The sequence below is a fragment of the Coturnix japonica genome, unplaced genomic scaffold (genome assembly GCF_054131305.1).
Source record: "Coturnix japonica strain WE unplaced genomic scaffold, WE-NBRP24 Scf058, whole genome shotgun sequence".
NCBI classification, from domain to species: Eukaryota; Metazoa; Chordata; class Aves; order Galliformes; family Phasianidae; genus Coturnix; species Coturnix japonica.
In genome coordinates, this window is record NW_028188961.1 from 484,922 (window position 1) to 506,126 (window position 21,205).

At 52.9% G+C, this 21,205-nt stretch overlaps 2 protein-coding genes across 9 annotated transcripts in view; both read left to right on the forward strand.

Annotated features, from left to right (window-relative positions):
- The window catches only part of LOC107307529 (sarcoplasmic/endoplasmic reticulum calcium ATPase 1), a 99,598-nt gene extending 85,173 nt beyond the window's left edge, over positions 1 to 14,425 (forward strand). The window contains exons 19-22 of the mRNA XM_085533366.1: positions 1,549 to 1,682; positions 4,371 to 4,488; positions 6,477 to 6,594; positions 14,206 to 14,425. Coding sequence (XP_085389492.1) covers positions 1,549 to 1,682; positions 4,371 to 4,488; positions 6,477 to 6,594; positions 14,206 to 14,240 — 405 coding nt within the window. The 3' untranslated portion in view covers positions 14,241 to 14,425. The remainder of the gene's footprint in view (positions 1 to 1,548; positions 1,683 to 4,370; positions 4,489 to 6,476; positions 6,595 to 14,205) is intronic.
- Positions 14,426 to 16,149: 1,724 nt separating this feature from the next.
- The window catches only part of LOC107307810 (uncharacterized), a 55,805-nt gene continuing 50,749 nt past the window's right edge, over positions 16,150 to 21,205 (forward strand). Inside the window, exons 1-2 of one of the 8 annotated variants that reach the window (XM_085533228.1) lie at positions 16,150 to 16,200; positions 17,871 to 19,074. In XM_085533228.1, coding sequence (XP_085389354.1) covers positions 17,899 to 19,074 — 1,176 coding nt within the window. In that variant the 5' untranslated portion in view covers positions 16,150 to 16,200; positions 17,871 to 17,898. Of the gene's footprint in view, positions 16,201 to 17,354; positions 19,075 to 21,205 lie in introns of those variants that run through there. The other 7 variants (XM_085533226.1, XM_085533227.1, XM_085533229.1 and 4 more) reach the window with 7 other exon arrangements.

A 21,205-nucleotide genomic window follows, 5' to 3' on the forward strand; every position in this document is an offset into this window, starting at 1 on the left:
TATCCCCCCATGTCCCCCCCATATGACCCCATATCCCCCCTATATGACCCCATATCCCCCCTATATGACCCCATATGACCCCATATCCCCCCATATCCCCCTTATATGACCCCATATCTCCCCATATGATCCCATATCCCCCCATATGACCCCATATCCCCCCCCTATGACCCCATATCCCCCCATATGACCCCATATCCCCCCTATATGACCCCATATCCTCCCCATATGACCCCATATCCCCCCATATCCCCCCATATGACCCCATATCCCCCCTATATGACCCCATATCCTCCCCATATGACCCCATATCCCCCCTATATGACCCCATATCCCCCCATATTCCCCCATAAGACCCTATTTGACCCCATATAACCCCATATGACCCCATATCCCCCCCATAAGACCCTATATGACCCCATATGACCCTATATGACCCCATATTCCCCCCTATATGACCCCATATCCCCCCATATGACCCCATATCGCCCCCTATGACCCCATATCTTCCCCATATGACCCCATATCCTCCCCATATGACCCCATATCCCCCCATATGACCCCATATCCCCCCTATATGACCCCATATCCTCCCCATATGACCCCATATCCCCCCATATCCCCCCATATGACCCCATATCCCCCCTATATGACCCCATATCCTCCCCATATGACCCCATATCCCCCCTATATGACCCCATATCCCCCCATATCCCCCCATAAGACCCTATTTGACCCCATATAACCCCATATGACCCCATATCCCCCCCATAAGACCCTATATGACCCCATATGACCCTATATGACCCCATATTCCCCCCTATATGACCCCATATCCCCCCATATGACCCCATATCCCCCCATATCCCCCCCATATGACCCCATATCCCCCCTATATGACCCCATATCCCCCCATATCCCCCCCATATGACCCCATATCCCCCCTATATGACCCCATATCCCCCCTATATGACCCCATATGACCCCATATCCCCCCCCTATGACCCCATATCCTCCCCATATAACCCCATATACCCCTATATGACCCCATATCCTCCCCATATGACCCCATATCCCCCCATATCCCCCCATATGACCACATATCCCCCCCATATGACCCCATATCCCCCCATATCCCCCCATACGACCCCATATCCCCCCCATACGACCCCATATGCCCCCTATATGACCCCATATCCCCCCCATATGACCCCATATGACCCCATATCCCCCCATATCCCCCCCATAAGACCCTATATCCCCCCCATATGACCCCATATCCTCCCTATATGACCCCATATCACCCCATATCCCCCCAATAAGACCCTATATGACCCCATATCCCCCCCATATGACCCCATATCCCCCCATACCCCCCCATATCCCCCCCATAAGACCCTATATGACCCCATATCCCCCCCATATGACCCCATATCCCCCCATACCCCCCCATATCCCCCCAATAAGACCCTATATGACCCCATATCCCCCCCATATGACCCCATATCCCCCCTATATGACCCCATATGACCCTATATCCCCCCCCAGACCCACTTCATGCAGTGCACCCACCACAACGTGGAGTTCGAGGGCATCGACTGCGACATCTTCGAGTCCCCCGTCCCCATGACCATGGCCCTGTCCGTCCTCGTCACCATCGAGATGTGCAACGCCCTCAACAGGTACGGCCCCATAGAGACCCATAGAAACCCCATAGAGACCCCATAGAAACCCCATAGAGAGCCCATAGAAACCCCATTGAGAGCCCATAGGGATCCATTGAGTTCCATTGAGTTCCATTGAGTCCCATTGAGTTCCATTGAGACCCACTGAGATCCATTGAGACCCATAAGGACCCCTTAGAGACCCCATAGGGACCCCATAGAGACCCCATAGTGACCCCATAGCTGAACATAGAGACCCCATAAAAACCCCATAGAGATCCCATAGGGTTCCATTGAGTTCCATTGAGTCCCATTGAGACCCATAGGGACCCCTTAGAAGCCCCATAGCTGCCCCATAGAGACCCCATAGAAACCCCATAGAGAGCCCATAGGGATCCATTGAGATCCATTGACTCCCATTGAGTCCCATTGACTCCCATTGAGTCCCATTGAGTCCCATTGAGTTCCACTGAGTCCCATTGAGTTCCATTGAGTCCCATTGAGTTCCATTGAGTCCCATTGAGTCCCATTGAGTCCCATTGAGATCCATTGAGTCCCATTGAGTCCCATTGAGTTCCACTGAGTCCCATTGAGTTCCATTGAGTCCCATTGAGTTCCACTGAGTCCCATTGAGTCCCATTGAGTCCCATTGAGTCCCATTGAGTTCCATTGAGTCCCATTGAGACCCATTGAGTCCCATTGAGTCCCATTGAGTTCCATTGAGTCCCATTGAGATCCATTGAGTCCCATTGAGTCCCAATGAGTTCCGTAGTGATCCATTGAGACTCATAGGGACCCCTTAGAGACCCCATAGAGACTCCATAGGGACCCCATAGCTGCCCCATAGAGACCCCATAGAAACCCCATAGAGACCCCATAGGGATCCATTGAGATCCATTGAGTTCCATTGAGTTCCATTGAGTCCCATTGAGACCCATAGGGACCCCTTAGAAACCCCATAGAGACCCCATTGAGACTCATAGGGACCTCATAGGGACCCCTTAGAGACCCCATAGAAACCCCATAGAGATCCCATAGGGATCTATTGAGTCCCATTGAAATCCATTGACTTCCATTGAGTTCCATTGGGTTCCATTGAGTCCCATTGAGTTCCATTGAGTCCCACTGAGTTCCATAGTGATCCAATAGAGACCCATAGGGACCCCTTAGAGACCCCATAGCTGCCCCATAGGAACCCCATAGAGATGCCATAGGTATCCATTAAGATCCATTGAGTCCCATTGAGTCCCATTGAGTCCCATTGAGTTCCATTGACTCCCATTGAGTTCCATTGAGACCCATTGAGTCCCATTGACACCCATTGACTCCCATTGAGTTCCATTGACTCCCATTGACTCCATTGAGTCCCATTGACTCCCATTGATTCCCATTCACTCCCATTCACTTCCATTACACCCATTGACTCCCATTGACTCCCACTGACCCCATTTACCCCATTGACTCCCATTAAGTCCCATTGACTCCCATTGACTCCCATTGATTCCCATTGACTCCCATTGACTCCCATTGACTCCCATTACACCCATTGACTCCCATTGAGTCCCATTGACTCCATTGACTCCCATTGACTCCCATTGACTCCCATTGAGACCCATTGAGTCCCATTGAGTCCCATTGACTCCCATTGGCTCCCATTGACTCCCATTGACTCCCATTGACCCCATTGACTCCCATTGGCTCCCATTGACTCCCATTGACTCCATTGACTCCCATTGACTCCATTGAGTCCCATTGACTCCCATTGATTCCCATTCACTCCCATTCACTCCCATTACACCCATTGACTCCCATTGACTCCCACTGATCCCATTTACCCCATTGACTCCCATTAAGTCCCATTGACTCCCATTGACTCCCATTGATTCCCATTGACTCCCATTGACTCCCATTGCCTCCCATTACACCCATTGACTCCCATTGAGTCCCATTGACTCCATTGACTCCCATTGACTCCCATTGAGTCCCATTGACTCCCATTGACTCCCATTGAGACCCATTGATTCCCATTGACTCCCATTGACTCCCATTGACTCCCATTACACCCATTGACTCCCATTGAGTCCCATTGACTCCATTGACTCCCATTGACTCCCATTGAGTCCCATTGAGTCCCATTGACTCCTATTGACTCCCATTGACTCCCATTGAGACCCATTGAGTCCCATTGAGTCCCATTGGCTCCCATTGACTCCCATTGACTCCCATTGGATCCCATTGACTCCCATTGATTCCCACTGACTCCCATTGACTCCCATTGACTCCTATTGACTCCCATTGAGACCCATTGAGTCCCATTGACCCCATTGACTCCCATTGATTCCCATTGACTCCCATTGACTCCCATTGCGACCCATTGACTCCCATTGACTCCATTGACTCCCATTGACTCCCATTGAGATCCATTGACTCCCATTGACTCCCATTGACCCCATTGACTCCCATTGATTCCCATTGACTCCCATTGACTCCCATTGACTCCCATTGACTCCTATTGACTCCTATTGACTCCCATTGACTCCCATTGAGACCCATTGAGTCCCATTGAGTCCCATTGACTCCCATTGGCTCCCATTGACTCCCATTGACTCCCATTGACCCCATTGACTCCCATTGGCTCCCATTGACTCCCATTGACTCCCATTACACCCATTGACTCCCATTGACTCCCATTGACCCCCCCTACAGCCTGTCTGAGAACCAATCCCTGCTGCGGATGCCGCCGTGGGTCAACATTTGGCTGCTGGGCTCCATCTGCCTCTCCATGTCGCTGCACTTTGTCATCCTGTACATCGACCCACTGCCGGTAAGGGGTTATATGGGGTTATATGGGGTTATATGGGGTCCTATGGGGTCCTATGGGGTCATACGGGGTCATATAGGGTCATATGGGGTCATATGGGGTCATATGGGGTTATATGGTGTTATATGGGGTCATATATGGTCATATGGGGTCATACAGGGCTATATTGGGGGGGTTATGTGGGGTCAGATGGGGGATATGGGGTCAAATGGGGCGATATTGGGGGGTTATGGGGGATATGAGGTGGTTATGGGGTCAGGTAGGGGGATATGGGATCAAATGGGGTCATATAGGGTCATATGGGGTCATATGGGGTCATAAGGGGTCACATACAGGGGGTCGTATGAGGGGGTGTGGGGGGGGGGGGCTCCATGTCGCTGCACTTTGTCATCCTGTACATCGACCCACTGCCGGTAAGGGGTTATATGGGGTTATATGGGGTCCTGTGGGGTCCTATGGGGTTATATGGGGTTATATGGGGTCCTATGGGGTCATACGGGGTCATATAGGGTCATATGGGGTCATATGGGGTCATATGGGGTTATATGGTGTTATATGGGGTCATATATGGTCATATGGGGTCATACAGGGCTATATTGGGGGGGTTATGTGGGGTCAGATGGGGGATATGGGGTCAAATGGGGCGATATTGGGGGGTTATGGGGTCATATATGGTCATACAGGGTCATATGGGATCATATGGGGTCCTATGGGGTCCTATGGGGTCATGAGAGGACACATTGGGGGGGTTATGTGAGGTCAGAGGGGGGATATGGGGGGATACGGGGAGATAAGCGGTGGTTATGGGGGGATATTGGGTGGTTATGGGGGGATATGGGGTCAAATGGGGTCATATGGGGTCCTATGGGGTCCTATGGGGTCATATAGGGTCATATAGGGTCCTATGGGGTCATGAGAGGTCATTAGAGGTAACTTTGGGGGGGTTATGTGGGGTCAGATGGGGGACATGGGGTCAAATGGGGCGATATTGGGGGGTTGTGGGGGGATATGGGGGAATTATAGTGGGAGTATATGAGGATATTGGGGGATATGGGGTCATATAGGGTCATATAGGATCATATGGGGTCCTATGGGGTCCTATGGGGTCATGAGAGGACACATTGGGGGGGTTATGTGGGGTCAGAGGGGGGATATGGGGTCATATAGGGTCATATGGGGTCCTATGGGGTCATGAGAGGTCATTAGAGGTCACTTTGGGGGGGTTATGTGGGGTCAGAGAGGGGATATGGGGGGATATGGGGGAGATTATGGGGTCAAATAGGGGGATATTGGGGGATATGGGGTCAAATGGGGGGATATGGGGTCATATAGGGTCATATAGGGTCAGGTGGAGTCATGAGAGGTCATGAGAGGTCACATTGGGGGGGTTATGTGAGGTCAGAGGGGGGATATGGGGAGATATGGGCTGGTTATGGGGTCAGATGGGGAGATATGGGGTCCTATGGGGTCCTATGGGGTCCTATGGGGTCACATACAGGGGATCATATGGGGGGGGGGGGCTCCATGTCGCTGCACTTTGTCATCCTGTACATCGACCCACTGCCGGTAAGGGCTCATATAGGGTCATATGGGGTTATATGGGGTCATATAGGGTCCTATGGGGTCATATAGGGTCCTATAGGATCATATAGGGTCATATGGGGTCCTATGGGGTCTTATGGGGTCCTATAGGTTCATATGGGGTCATATGGGGTCTATGGGGTCTCTATGGGGTCTCTTTGGGGTCTATGGGATCATTGGGGTCTATGGGGTCTATAGGGTCTCTATGGGGTCCTTATGTGTCCCTATGGGTCTCTATGGGTCCCTATGGGTCTCTATGGGCTCTATGGGTCCCTATGTGTCCCTATGGGTCTCTATGGGTCTCTATGGGCTCTATGGGTCCCTATGTGTCCCTATGGGTCTCTATGGGGTCTCTATGGGTCTCTATGGGTCCCTATGTGTCTCTATGGTGTTCCTGTCTGGCCCCACAGATGATTTTCAAGCTGACCCATTTGGACCTCACCCATTGGCTGATGGTTCTGCGCATCTCGTTTCCCGTCATCCTATTGGACGAAGCCCTCAAGTTCGTGGCCAGGAATTACCTGGAGGGTGAGTTCCATTGACTCCCATTGACTCCCATTGACTCCCATTGACTCCCATTGACTCCCATTGACTCCCATTGACTCCATTGACTCCATTGACTCCCATTGACTCCCATTGACTCCCATTGACTCCCATTGACTCCATTGACTCCATTGACTCCCATTGACTCCCATTGACTCCATTGACTCCCATTGACTCCCATTGACTCCATTGACTCCATTGACTCCCATTGACTCCCACTGACTCCATTGACTCCCATTGACTCCCATTGGCTCCCATTGACTCCATTGACTCCCATTGACTCCCATTGACTCCCATTGACTCCATTGACTCCCATTGACTCCCATTGACTCCCATTGACTCCCATTGACTCCCATTGACCCCATTGATTCCCATTGATCCCATTGACTCCCATTGACTCCATTGATCCCATTGACCCCATTGACCCCATTGATCCCATTGATCCTATTGACCCCATTGATCCCATATCCCCCCCACTGACCCCATAACGACCCCATATCCCATATTGACCCCATTGATCCCATTGATCCCATTGACCCCATTGACCCCATTGATCCCATTGACCCCATTGACCCCATTGATCCCATTGACCCCATTGATCCCATTGACCCCATTAAACCCATTGACCCCACTGACCCCATTGACCCCATATCCCATCATGACCCCATATTAATCCCATATCCCCCCCATTGACCCCATTGACCCCATTGGCCCCATTGACCCCATTGACCCCATTAAACCCATATTGACCCCATTGACCCCATATCCCATCATGACCCCATATTAATCCCATATCCCCCCCACTGATCCCATTGATCCCATAGACCTCATTGACCCCATTGATCCCATTGATCCCATTGACCCCATTGACCCCATTGAACCCATTGATCCCATATCCCCCCCACTGACCCCATAACGACCCCATATCCCATATTGACCCCATTGATCCCATTGATCCCATTGACCCCATTGACTCCCATTGACTCCCATTGACTCCCATTGGCTCCCATTGACTCCCATTGACTCCATTGACTCCATTGACTCCATTGACTCCCATTGACTCCCATTGACCCCATTAAACCCATATTGATCCCATTGACCCCATTGACCCCATTGACCCCATTAATCCCATTGATCCCATTGACCCCATTGACCCCATTGATCCCATTGACCCCATTGACCCCATTGACCCCATTGATCCCATTGATCCCATTGACCCCATTGAACCCATTGATCCCATTGACCCCACTGATCCCATTGACCTCATTGATCCCATTGACCCCATTGATCCCATTGACCCCATTGACTCCATTGACTCCCATTGACCCCATTGACTCCATTGACTCCCATTGATTCCCATTGACTCCCATTGACTCCCATTGACTCCATTGACTCCCATTGATTCCCATTGACTCCCATTGACCCCATTGATCCCATTGACCCCATTGACCCCATTGATCCCATTGATCCCATTGACCCCACTGATCCCATTGACCCCATTGACCCCACTGATCCCATTGACCCCATTGACCCCATTGACTCCCATTGACCCCATTGACCCCATTGATCCCATTGACCCCATTGATCCCATTGACTCCCATTGACCCCATTGACTCCCATTGACTCCCATTGACTCCATTGACTCCCATTGATTCCCATTGACTCCCATTGACCCCATTGACCCCATTGACCCCATTGATCCCATTGATCCCATTGATCCCATTGACCCCATTGACCCCATTGATCCCATTGACCCCGTTGACCCCATTGACCCCATTAAACCCATATTGACCCCATTGACCCCATTGACCCCATATCCCATAATGACCCCATATTAATCCCATATCCCCCCATTGACCCCACTGATCCCATAGACCCCATTGACCCCATTGACCCCATTGACCCCATTGACCCCATTAATCCCATTGAACCCATTGATCCCATTGACCCCATTGACCCCATTGACCCCATTAAACCCATATTGACCCCATTGACCCCATATCCCATAATGACCCCATATTAATCCCATATCCCCCCCACTGACCCCATAACGACCCCATATCCCATATTGACCCCATTGATCCCATTAACCCCATTGATCCCATTGACCCCATTGACCCCATTGACCCCATTGATCCCATTAACCCCATTGACCCCATTGACCCCATTGATCCCATTGATCCCATTGACTCCATTGATCCCATTGATCCCATTGACCCCATTGACCCCATTGACCCCATTGACTCCATTGACCCCATAGAAACCCCATTGACCCCATTGACCCCATTGATCCCATTGACCCCATTGATCCCATTGATCCTATTGACCCCATTGATCCCATATCCCCCCCACTGACCCCATAACGACCCCATATCCCATATTGACCCCATTGATCCCATTGACCCCATTGATCCCGTTGACCCCATTGACCCCATTGATCCCATTGATCCCATTGATCCCATTGACTCCATTGACCCCATTGATCCCATATCCCCCCCACTGACCCCATAACGACCCCATATCCCATATTGACCCCATTGATCCCATTGACCCCATTGACCCCATTGATCCCATTGACCCCATTGATCCCATTGACCCCATTGACCCCATTGATCCCATTGATCCCATTGACCCCATTAAACCCATATTGACCCCATATCCCATCATGACCCCATATTAATCCCTTATCCCCCCCATTGACCCCATTGACTCCACTGACCCCATTGATCCCATTGACCCCATTGACCCCATTGACTCCACTGACCCCATTGACCCCATTGACCCTATATCCCACCATGACCCTATAACGACCCTATATTGACCCCATAACGACCCTATATCCCCTCACAGCGTAACTCCGCCACCCTCCGTCGGCCCCACATCGACCTCCCAGGTACCACTCACCCCATAACCACCCCATAGCGACCCTATAATGACCCTATAACCCCATAGCGACCCTATAATGACCCTATAACCCCATAGTGACCCTATAATGACCCTATAACCCCATAGCAACCCTATAATGACCCTATAACCTCATTGGGACCCTATAAGGACCCTATAACCCCATTGGGACCCTATAATGACCCTATAACCCCATTGGGACCCTATAATGACCCTATAACACCACTGGGACCCTATAATGACCCTATAACCCCATTGGGACCCTATAACCCCATAGCGACCCTATAATGACCCTATAACCCCATTGTAACCCTATAAGGACCCTATAACCCCATTGTGACCCTATTGTGACCCTATAACCCCATAGCGACCCTATAATGACCCTATAATGACCCTATAACCCCATAACCCCATAACCACCCCATAGCGACCCTATAATGACCCTATAACCCCATAAACCCCATAACCACCCCATAGCGACCCTATAATGACCCTATAACCCCATAACCCCATAACCACCCCATAGCGACCCTATAACGACCCTATAACCACCCCATAACCCCATAACCACCCCATAGCGACCCTATAATGACCCTATAACCCCATAAACCCCATAACCACCCCATAGCGACCCTATTAACCCCATAGGAACCCCATAACCCCATAGCGACCCTATAATGACCCTATAACCCCATAACCCCATAACCACCCCATAGCGCCCCTATAATGACCCTATAACCCCATAGAGCCCCATAGAGCCCCATAGAGCCCCATTGACCCCATAGGAACCCCATAACCCCATAACCACCCCATAGCGACCCTATAATGACCCTATAACCCCATTAACCCCATAGCGACCCCATAGCGATCCTATAGTGCCCCATTGACCCCATAGAGCCCCATAGCGACCCTATAATGACCCTATAACCCCATTGGGACCCCATAAAGACCCCATAACCCCATAGCGACCCTATAACCACCCCATAGCGACCCTATAATGACCCTATAACCCCATTAACCCCATAACCACCCCATAACGACCCCATAGAGCCCCATAGAGCCCCATAGAGCCCCATTGACCCCATAGGAACCCCATAACCCCATAACCACCCCATAGCGACCCTATAATGACCCTATAATGACCCTATAACCCCATAAACCCCATAACCACCCCATAGCGACCCTATAAGTTCCCCATTGACCCCATAGGAACCCCATAACCCCATAGCGACCCTATAATGAACATATAACCCCATTAACCCCATAACCACCCCATAGCGACCCCATAGAGCCCCATTGACCCCATAGGAACCCCATTAACCCCATAACCACCCCATAGCGACCCTATAAGGGCCCCATTGACCCCATAGAGCCCCATAGCGACGCTATAATGACCCTATAACCCCATAACCCCATAACCACCCCATAGCGACCCTATAAGTTCCCCATTGACCCTATAGAGCCCCATAGCGCCCCATTAACCCCATAGGAACCCCATAACCCCATAGCGACCCTATAATGACCCTATAACGACCCTATAACCCCATTAACCCCATAACCCCATAACCACCCCATAGCGACCCCATAGAGCCCCATTGACCCCATAGGAACCCCATAACCCCATAACCACCCCATAGAGCCCCATAGAGCCCCATTGACCCCATAGGAACCCCATAACCCCATTACCACCCCATAGAGCCCCATAGAGCCCCATTGACCCCATAGGAACCCCATAACCCCATAGTGACCCTATAGGGGCCCCATAACCACCCCATAACCCCATAGTGACCCTATAATGACCCTATAACCCCATAAACCCCATAACCACCCCATAGCGACCCTATAAGTTCCCCATTGACCCCATAGGAACCCCATAACCCCATAGCGACCCTATAATGACCCTATAACCCCATTAACCCCATAACCACCCCATAGCGACCCATAGAGCCCCATTGACCCCATAGGAACCCCATTAACCCCATAACCACCCCATAGAGCCCCATAGCGCCCCATTGACCCCATAGAGCCCCATAGCGCCCCATTAACCCCATAGGAACCCCATAACCCCATAGCGACCCTATAATGACCCTATAATGACCCTATAATGACCCTATAACCCCATTAACCCCATAACCATCCCATAGCAACCCCATAGAGCCCCATTGACCCCATAGAGCCCCATAGCGACCCTATAATGACCCTATAACCCCATAACCACCCCATAGCGACCCTATAATGACCCTATAACCCCATTAACCCCATAACCACCCCATAGCGACCCTATAAGTTCCCCATTGACCCCATAGGAACCCCATAACCCCATAGCGACCCTATAATGACCCTATAATGACCCTATAACCCCATAACCCCATAACCACCCCATAGCGACCCTATAATGACCCTATAACCCCATAACCCCATAACCACCCCATAGCGACCCTATAAGTTCCCCATTGACCCCATAGGAACCCCATAACCCCATAGCGACCCTATAATGACCCTATAATGACCCTATAACCCCATTAACCCCATAACCACCCCATAGTGACCCTATAGAGCCCCATTGACCCCATAGAGCCCCATAGCGCCCCATTAACCCCATAGGAACCCCATAACCCCATAACCACCCCATAGCGACCCCATAGAGCCCCATTGACCCCATAGGAACCCCATAACCCCATAGCGCCCCTATAATGACCCTATAACCCCATAACCCCATAACCACCCCATAGCGACCCTATAATGACCCTATAACCCCATAGGAACCCCATAACCCCATAACCACCCCATAGCAACCCTATAATGACCCTATAACCCCATTAACCCCATAACCACCCCATAACGACCCCATAGAGCCCCATAGAGCCCCATAGAGCCCCATTGACCCCATAGGAACCCCATAACCCCATAGCGACCCTATAATGACCCTATAATGACCCTATAACCCCATAACCCCATAACCACCCCATAGAGCCCCATAGCGCCCCATTAACCCCATAGGAACCCCATAACCCCATAGTGACCCTATAGGGGCCCCATAACCACCCCATAACCCCATAGTGACCCTATAATGACCCTATAACCCCATAACCCCATAACCACCCCATAGCGACCCTATAATGACCCTATAACCCCATAACCACCCCATAGTGACCCTATAGTGCCCCATTGACCCCATAGAGCCCCATAGCGACCCTATAATGACCCTATAACCCCATAACCCCATAACCACCCCATAGCGACCCTATAATGACCCTATAACCCCATTAACCCCATAACCACCCCATAGCGACCCTATAAGTTCCCCATTGACCCCCATAGGAACCCCATAACCCCATAGCGACCCTATAATGACCCTATAACGACCCTATAACCCCATTAACCCCATAACCACCCCATAGTGACCCCATAGAGCCCCATTGACCCCATAGAGCCCCATAGCGACCCTATAATGACCCTATAACCCCATAACCACCCCATAGCGACCCTATAATGACCCTATAACCCCATAGGAACCCCATAACCCCATAACCACCCCATAGCAACCCTATAATGACCCTATAACCCCATTAACCCCATAACCACCCCATAACGACCCCATAGAGCCCCATAGAGCCCCATAGAGCCCCATTGACCCCATAGGAACCCCATAACCCTATAACCACCCCATAGCGACCCCATAGAGCCCCATTGACCCCATAGAGCCCCATAGCGCCCCATTAACCCCATAGGAACCCCATAACCCCATAACCACCCCATAGCGACCCTATAACGACCCTATAACCCCATAAACCCCATAACCACCCCATAGCGACCCTATAACGACCCTATAACCCCATAAACCCCATAACCACCCCATAGCGCCCCTATAACGACCCTATAACCCCATAACCCCATAACCCCATAACCACCCCATAGCGCCCCTATAACGACCCTATAACCCCATAACCCCATAACCCCATAACCACCCCATAGCGACCCTATAATGACCCTATAACCCCATTAACCCCATAACCACCCCATAGCGCCCCTATAACGACCCTATAACCCCATTAACCCCATAACCACCCCATAGCGACCCTATAATGACCCTATAATGACCCTATAACCCCATAACCCCATAACCACCCCATAGCGACCCCATAGAGCCCCATTGACCCCATAGGAACCCCGTAACCCCATAGTGACCCTATAGGGGCCCCATAACCACCCCATAACCCCATAGCGACCCTATAACGACCCTATAACCCCATTAACCCCATAACCACACCATAGCGACCCCATAGAGCCCCATTGACCCTATAGAGCCCCATAGCGCCCCATTAACCCCATAGGAACCCCATAACCCCATAGCGACCCTATAATGACCCTATAACGACCCTATAACCCCATTAACCCCATAACCCCATAACCACCCCATAGCGACCCTATAATGACCCTATAACCCCATTAACCCCATAACCACCCCATAGCGACCCCATAGAGCCCCATTGACCCCATAGGAACCCCATAACCCCATAACCACCCCATAGCGACCCATAGAGCCCCATTGACCCCATAGGAACCCCATAACCCCATAACCACCCCATAGCGACCCATAGAGCCCCATTGACCCCATAGGAACCCCATAACCCCATAACCACCCCATAACGACCCTATAAGTTCCCCATTGACCCCCATTCTACCCCACAGCCGACGCCGAGGAGCTCCGGAAGAAGCGGAATTGACCCTATTAAAGACCCCATTAAAACCCCATTATCGCTATGGGGCAGCCCCACATCGCTATGGGGCGGCCCTATAACAACCCGCACTTATAGGGCGGCCCTATAACCCTCGCTTATGGGGTGACCCTATACAATAACCCCATAGGATCTGCTTATTTATTGCCAATAAAGGGAAACCCTAAAGCCAACCCTTGTTCTTCTATGGGGCTGCCCCACACTTATGGGGTTATGGGGTTATGGGGTTCCTATGGGGTTAATGGGGCACTATGGGGTGGTTGTGGGGTTTATGGGGTTATAGGGTCAGTATAGGGTCATTATAGGGTCGCTATGGGGTGGTTATGGGGTTATGGGGTCATTATAGGGTCGCTATGGGGTGGTTATGGGGTTATGGGGTTCCTATGGGGTTAATGGGGCGCTATGGGGCTCTATGGGGTCAATGGGGCTCTATGGGGTCGCTATGGGGTGGTTATGGGGTTAATGGGGTTATAGGGTCATTATAGGGGCGCTATGGGGTGGTTATGGGGTTATGGGGTTCCTATGGGGTAAGTGGGGCTCTATGGGGTCGCTATGGGGTGGTTATGGGGTTAATGGGGTTACAGGATCATTATAGGGGCGCTATGGGGTGGTTATGGGGTTATGGGGTTCCTATGGGGTAAGTGGGGCTCTATGGGGTCGCTATGGGGTGGTTATGGGGTTAATGGGGTTACAGGGTCTTTATAGGGTCACTATGGGGTGGTTATGGGGTTATGGGGTTCCTATGGGGTTAATGGGGCTCTATGGGGCTCTATGGGGTGGTTATGGGGTTATAGGGTCATTATAGGGTCGCTATGGGGTGGTGACCCATATTATGGGGTGACCCACATTTATGGGGTTACCCACATTATAGGGTGACACTTATGGGGTGACCCACACTTATGGGGTGACACTTATAGGGTGACACTTATGGGGTGACACTTATGGGGTGACCCACATTTATAGGGTGACCCACATTTATAGGGTGACCCACATTATGGGGTGACACTTATGGGGTGACACTTATGGGGTGACCCACATTTATGGGGTGACACTTATGGGGTGACACTTATGGGGTGACCCACACTTATGGGGTGACACTTATGGGGTGACACTTATGGGGTGACCCACACTTATGGGGTGACACTTATGGGGTGACCCACATTATGGGGTGACACTTATGGGGTGACACTTATGGGGTGACACTTATGGGGTGACCCACATTATGGGGTGACACTTATGGGGTGACACTTATGGGGTGACCCACATTATGGGGTGACACTTATGGGGTGACACTTATGGGGTGACCCACACTTATGGGGTGACACTTATGGGGTGACCCACATTATGGGCTGCCCCACACTTATGGGGTGACACTTATGGGGTGACACTTATGGGGTGACCCACATTATAGGGTGACACTTATGGGGTGACCCACACTTATGGGGTGACCCACATTATAGGGTGACACTTATGGGGTGACCCACACTTATGGGGTGACACTTATGGGGTGACACTTATGGGGTGACCCACACTTATGGGGTGACCCACATTATGGGGTGACACTTATGGGGTGACCCACACTTATGGGGTGACCCACACTTATGGGGTGACCCACATTATGGGGTGACCCACATTATAGGGTGACACTTATGGGGTGACCCACACTTATGGGGTGACCCACATTATAGGGTGACACTTATGGGGTGACCCACATTTATGGGGTGACCCACATTATGGGGTGACCCACATTATAGGGTGACACTTATGGGGCTGCCCCACACTTATGGGGTCTTGCCCCACCCCACACATCCGGGTTCCTCCCCACCCCCCCTATGGGCGGAGCTATAGGGCTGAGCCCCCCCCCCCCCCCATAGGGCCTCTTATAGGGCCGCATTGCCCCATAGATCAGTCTGCAGGTCACAGGGACCCACAGCTCGGCCCCACAGAGGTGAGTTCTGCCCCATAGATTGGGGTTCTGCCCCATAGATCGGGGTTCTGCCCCATAGAGGTGAGTTCTGCCCCATAGAGGTGAGTTCTGCCCCATAGATTTGGGGTTCTGCCCCATAGAGGTGAGTTCTGCCCCATAGATTGGGGTTCTGCCCCATAGCACTGAGCTCTGCCCCATAGATTGGAGTTCTGCCCCATAGAGGGGGGAGTTCTGCCCCATAGAGGTGAGTTCTGCCCCATAGATTGGGTTTCTGCCCCATAGATTGAGGTTCTGCCCCATAGAGGTGAGTTATGCCCCATAGATTTGGGGTTCTGCCCCATAGCTGTGGGTCAGCCCCATAGATTGGGGTTCTGCCCCATAGATTGGGGTTCTGCCCCATAGCACTGAGCTCTGCCCCATAGATTGGGGTTCTGCCCCATAGAGGTGAGTTCTGCCCCATAGATTGGAGTTCTGCCCCATAGATTGGGGTTCTGCCCCATAGAGGTGAGTTCTGCCCCATAGATTGGGGTTCTGCCCCATAGATCAGGGTTCTGCCCCATAGAGGTGAGTTCTGCCCCATAGCACTGAGCTCTGCCCCATAGATTGGGGTTCTGCCCCATAGAGGGGGGGGTTCTGCCCCATAGAGGTGAGTTCTGCCCCATAGATTGGGTTTCTGCCCCATAGATTGAGGTTCTGCCCCATAGATGTGAGTTATGCCCCATAGATTGGAGTTCTGCCCCATAGATTGGTGTTCTGCCCCATAGATTGGGGTTCTGCCCCATAGAAAGGGGTTCTGCCCCATAGAAAGGGGTTCTGCCCCATAGATTGGGGTTCTGCCCCATAGATTGGGGTTCTGCCCCATAGAGGTGAGTTCTGCCCCATAGATTGGGATTCTGCCCCATAGAGGGGGTGTTCTGCCCCATAGCACTGAGCTCTGCCCCATAGATTGGGGTTCTGCCCCATAGATTGAGGTTCTGCCCCATAGCACTGAGCTCTGCCCCATAGATTGGGGTTCTGCCCCATAGCTGTGGGTCAGCCCCATAAGTGTGGGGCTGGGATGGGGACGTGGAGGTTTTGGGGTTGGACTTTGGACCCCATTGATTTGGGAAGGGGGGAGGGGGGGGACAAAGGGCAGATCTATGGGGCTGATATGGGGCTGATGTGGGGCTGATGTGGGGCCACGGATCTATGGGGCAGGACTGGGGTCAGGACCCCCAAATCTATGGGGCAGGACCCCCAGATCTATGGGGCTGGATTGGGGCTGGGACCCCCAGATCTATGGGGCAGGATTGGGGTCAGGAGACCCAGATCTATGGGGCAGGATTGGGGTCGGGACCCCAAGATCTATGGGGCAGGAACCCCAGATCTATGGGGCTGGATTGAGGTGAGGAGACCCAGATCTATGGGGCTGGATTGGGGTCAGGACCCCCAAATCTATGGGGCAGGAACCCCAGATCTATGGGGCTGGATTGGGGTGAGGAGACCCAGATCTATGGGGCTGGGACCCCCAGATCTATGGGGCAGAATTGGGGTCGGGACCCCCAGATCTATGGGGCTGGGACCCCCAGATCTATGGGGTTTGATGGGGACCCCCAGATCTATGGGGCTGGGACCCCCAGATCTATGGGGCTGGATTGGGGTCAGGAGACCCCCAGTGGCACCCATGTGACCAATGACGTCATCATGAGCAGCACCTCCAACACGGCCGACCCCACCAAGATGGCCGCCAACGACGTGACAGACCCCACCAAGATGGCCGCCAGCAACATGGCCGCCGCCACAACCAACATGGCCGCACCCAATATGGCCGCCGCCACAACCAACATGGCGGCCAGTTCCAAGATGGCGGCTGCCCCAACCAACATGGCTGCCACAACCAACATGGCGGCTGCCACAACCAACATGGCCGCCAGTTCCAAGATGGCGGCTGCCCCGACCAACATGGCCACCACCACACCCAATATGGCGGCTGCCACAACCAAGATGGCCGCCACCACCCCCATCATGGCTGCCACAACCAACATGGCGGTTACCACATCCAACATGGCCGCTCCCACCCCCAACATGGCGGCTGACCCAACCAATATGGCCGCCAACCCCAACATGGCCACCCCAACCAACATGGCCGCCCCCAACATGGCGGCCCCAACCAACATGGCCGCCCCCAACATGGCCGCCCCAACCAACATGGCCGCCCCCAACATGGCGGCACCCACCCCCAACATGGCCGCCGCCACAACCAACATGGCCGCCAACCCCATCATGGCTGCCACAACCATCATGGCCGCCCCCAACATGGCGGCTCCCACCCCCAACATGGCGGCCGCCACACCCAACATGGCCGCCACACCGGAAACGCTCCGCGCTCTACTTCCGGTCCCCCAGCTCCGCAGCCTGGCCCGCCATTGGCTGCACGAAGACTGCCCGGGATTGGACCCGGCCGCCATGTTGGTCGGCCTGCAGCCAATCAGCGCCCGGATCGTCTGCAAGTCACGTGGCCTGTTAGCCGGCCTCCCATTCGTCGACGCCATCTTGGACGAGCTGGGTTGCTCCGCCCAATGGCGACTGCAGGATGGGAGTCACGTGACGCCGAACGCGGAAGTGGCGCTTCTTAAAGGGCCAGCAGCCCATATTTTACAAGGGGAACGGACCCTATTGGATGTATTGAGTCGGTGCAGCGGGACGGCGACGGCCGCCATGATGGCGGTGGAGGTCGGGAAGGCTTTAAAATGGCCGGGGGTGATCGCTGGGACCAGGAAAACGACGCCGGGTTTTAGATTGGTGGAGAAATACGGCCTGAAAGTGGGAGGAGCCGACACGCATCGATACGACATCGGGGGGATGCTCATGGTTAAGGATACGCATAGGGATGCGGTAAAGGGAGGGATGAAGGAGGTAAGATGGCGGCGGGAGGACTTCCGGGGTGTGGGGAAGCACTTCCGGGTTTGGGAGAGGTACTTCCGGGTTTGGGAGTGGTACTTCCGGGTTTGGGAGAGGCACCCATAGACCCCATAGAGACCCATAGAGACCCATAGAGACCCATAGAGCCCCATAGAACCCCATGGAGACCCCATAGAGACCCATAGAGACCCCATAGAGACCCATAGAACCCCATAGAGACCCCATAGAGACCCATAGAGACCCATAGGGACCCATAGAACCCCATAGAGACCCCATAGAACCCCATGGAGACCCATAGACCCCATAGAGACCCATAGAGACCCATAGAACCCCATAGAGACCCCATAGAGCCCCATATCACCCCATAGACCCCATATCACCCCATAGAGACCCCATAGAACCCCATGGAGACCCATAGAGCCCCATAGAGCCCCATATCACCCCATAGGGACCCCATATCACCCCATAGACCCCATATAACCCCATAGACCCCATAGGGACCCCATAGAGCCCCATATCACCCCATAGAGACCCCATATAACCCCATAGAGCCCCATATCACCCCACAGACCCCATAGGGACCCCATAGGGACCCTATAGAGACCCCATAGACCCCATAGACCCCATAGGGACCCCATAGAGACTTTGTATCACCCCATATCCCCCCATATCTCCCCATAGACCCCATAGGGACCCCATATAGACCCATATCACCCCATAGACCCCATATGGACCCCATATCACCCCATATCCCCCCATAGAGACCCCATAGAGACCCCATAGAGCCCCATAGACCCTATATGGACCCCATATCCCCCCATATCTCCCCATATCACCCCATAGGGACCCCATATCACCCCATAGAGACCCCATAGAGCCCCATATCACCCCATAGAGACCCCATATAACCCCATAGAGCCACATATCACCCCATAGACCCCATAGGGACCCCATAGGGACCCTATAGAGACCCCATAGACCCCATAGGGACCCCATAGAACCCCATAGAGACCCCATAGAACCCCATGGAGACCCATAGACCCCATAGAGACCCCATATCACCCCATAGAGACCCCATATAACCCCATAGAGCCCCATATCACCCCATAGACCCCATAGGGACCCCATAGGGACCCTATAGAGACCCCATAGACCCCATAGAGACCCCATAGAGACCCCATATCACCCCATAGAGCCCCATATCACCCCATAGAGACTCCATAGAGCCCCATATCACCCCATAGAACCCCATAGAGCCCCATATCACCCCATAGAGACCCCATAGAGCCCCATATCACCCCATAGAACCCCATAGAGCCCCATATCACCCCATAGAGACCCCATAGAGCCCCATATCACCCCATAGAACCCCATAGAGACCCATATCACCCCATAGACCTCATAGGGACCCCACAGGGACCCTATAGAGACCCCATAGACCCCATAGGAACCCCATAGAGACCCCATATCACCCCATAGACTCTATATGGACCCCATATCCCCCCCTATCTCCCCATAGACCCCATAGGGACCCCATAGGGACCCCATAGAGACCCCATATCACCCCATAGACCTCATAGGGACCCCATAGAGCCCCATAGAGACCCTGTATCACCCCATATCCCCCCATATCTCCCCATAGACCCCATAGGGACCCCATAGAGTCTCATATCACCCCATAGAGATCCCATATCACCCCATAGAGCCCATATCACCCCATAGAGACCCCATAGAGCCCCATAGAGTCCCATAGCACCCCATAGAGACCCCATAGAGCCCCATAGATCCCCCATATAACCCCATAGAGCCCCATAGCACCCCATAGAGACCCCATAGAAACCCCATAGAGACCCCATAGAGTCCCATAGACCCCATAGGGACCACATAGAGACCCCATATCACCCCATAGACCCCATAGGGACCACATAGAGACCCCATATCACCCCATAGACCCCATAGGGACCCCATATAGGCCCCATATCACCCCATATCTCCCCATAGACCCCATAGGGACCCCAATAGAGCCCCATATCACCACATAGATCCCCCATATAACCCCATATAGCCCCATGTCAACCCGTAGAGACCCCATATCACCCATAGACCCCATAGATCCCCCATAGAA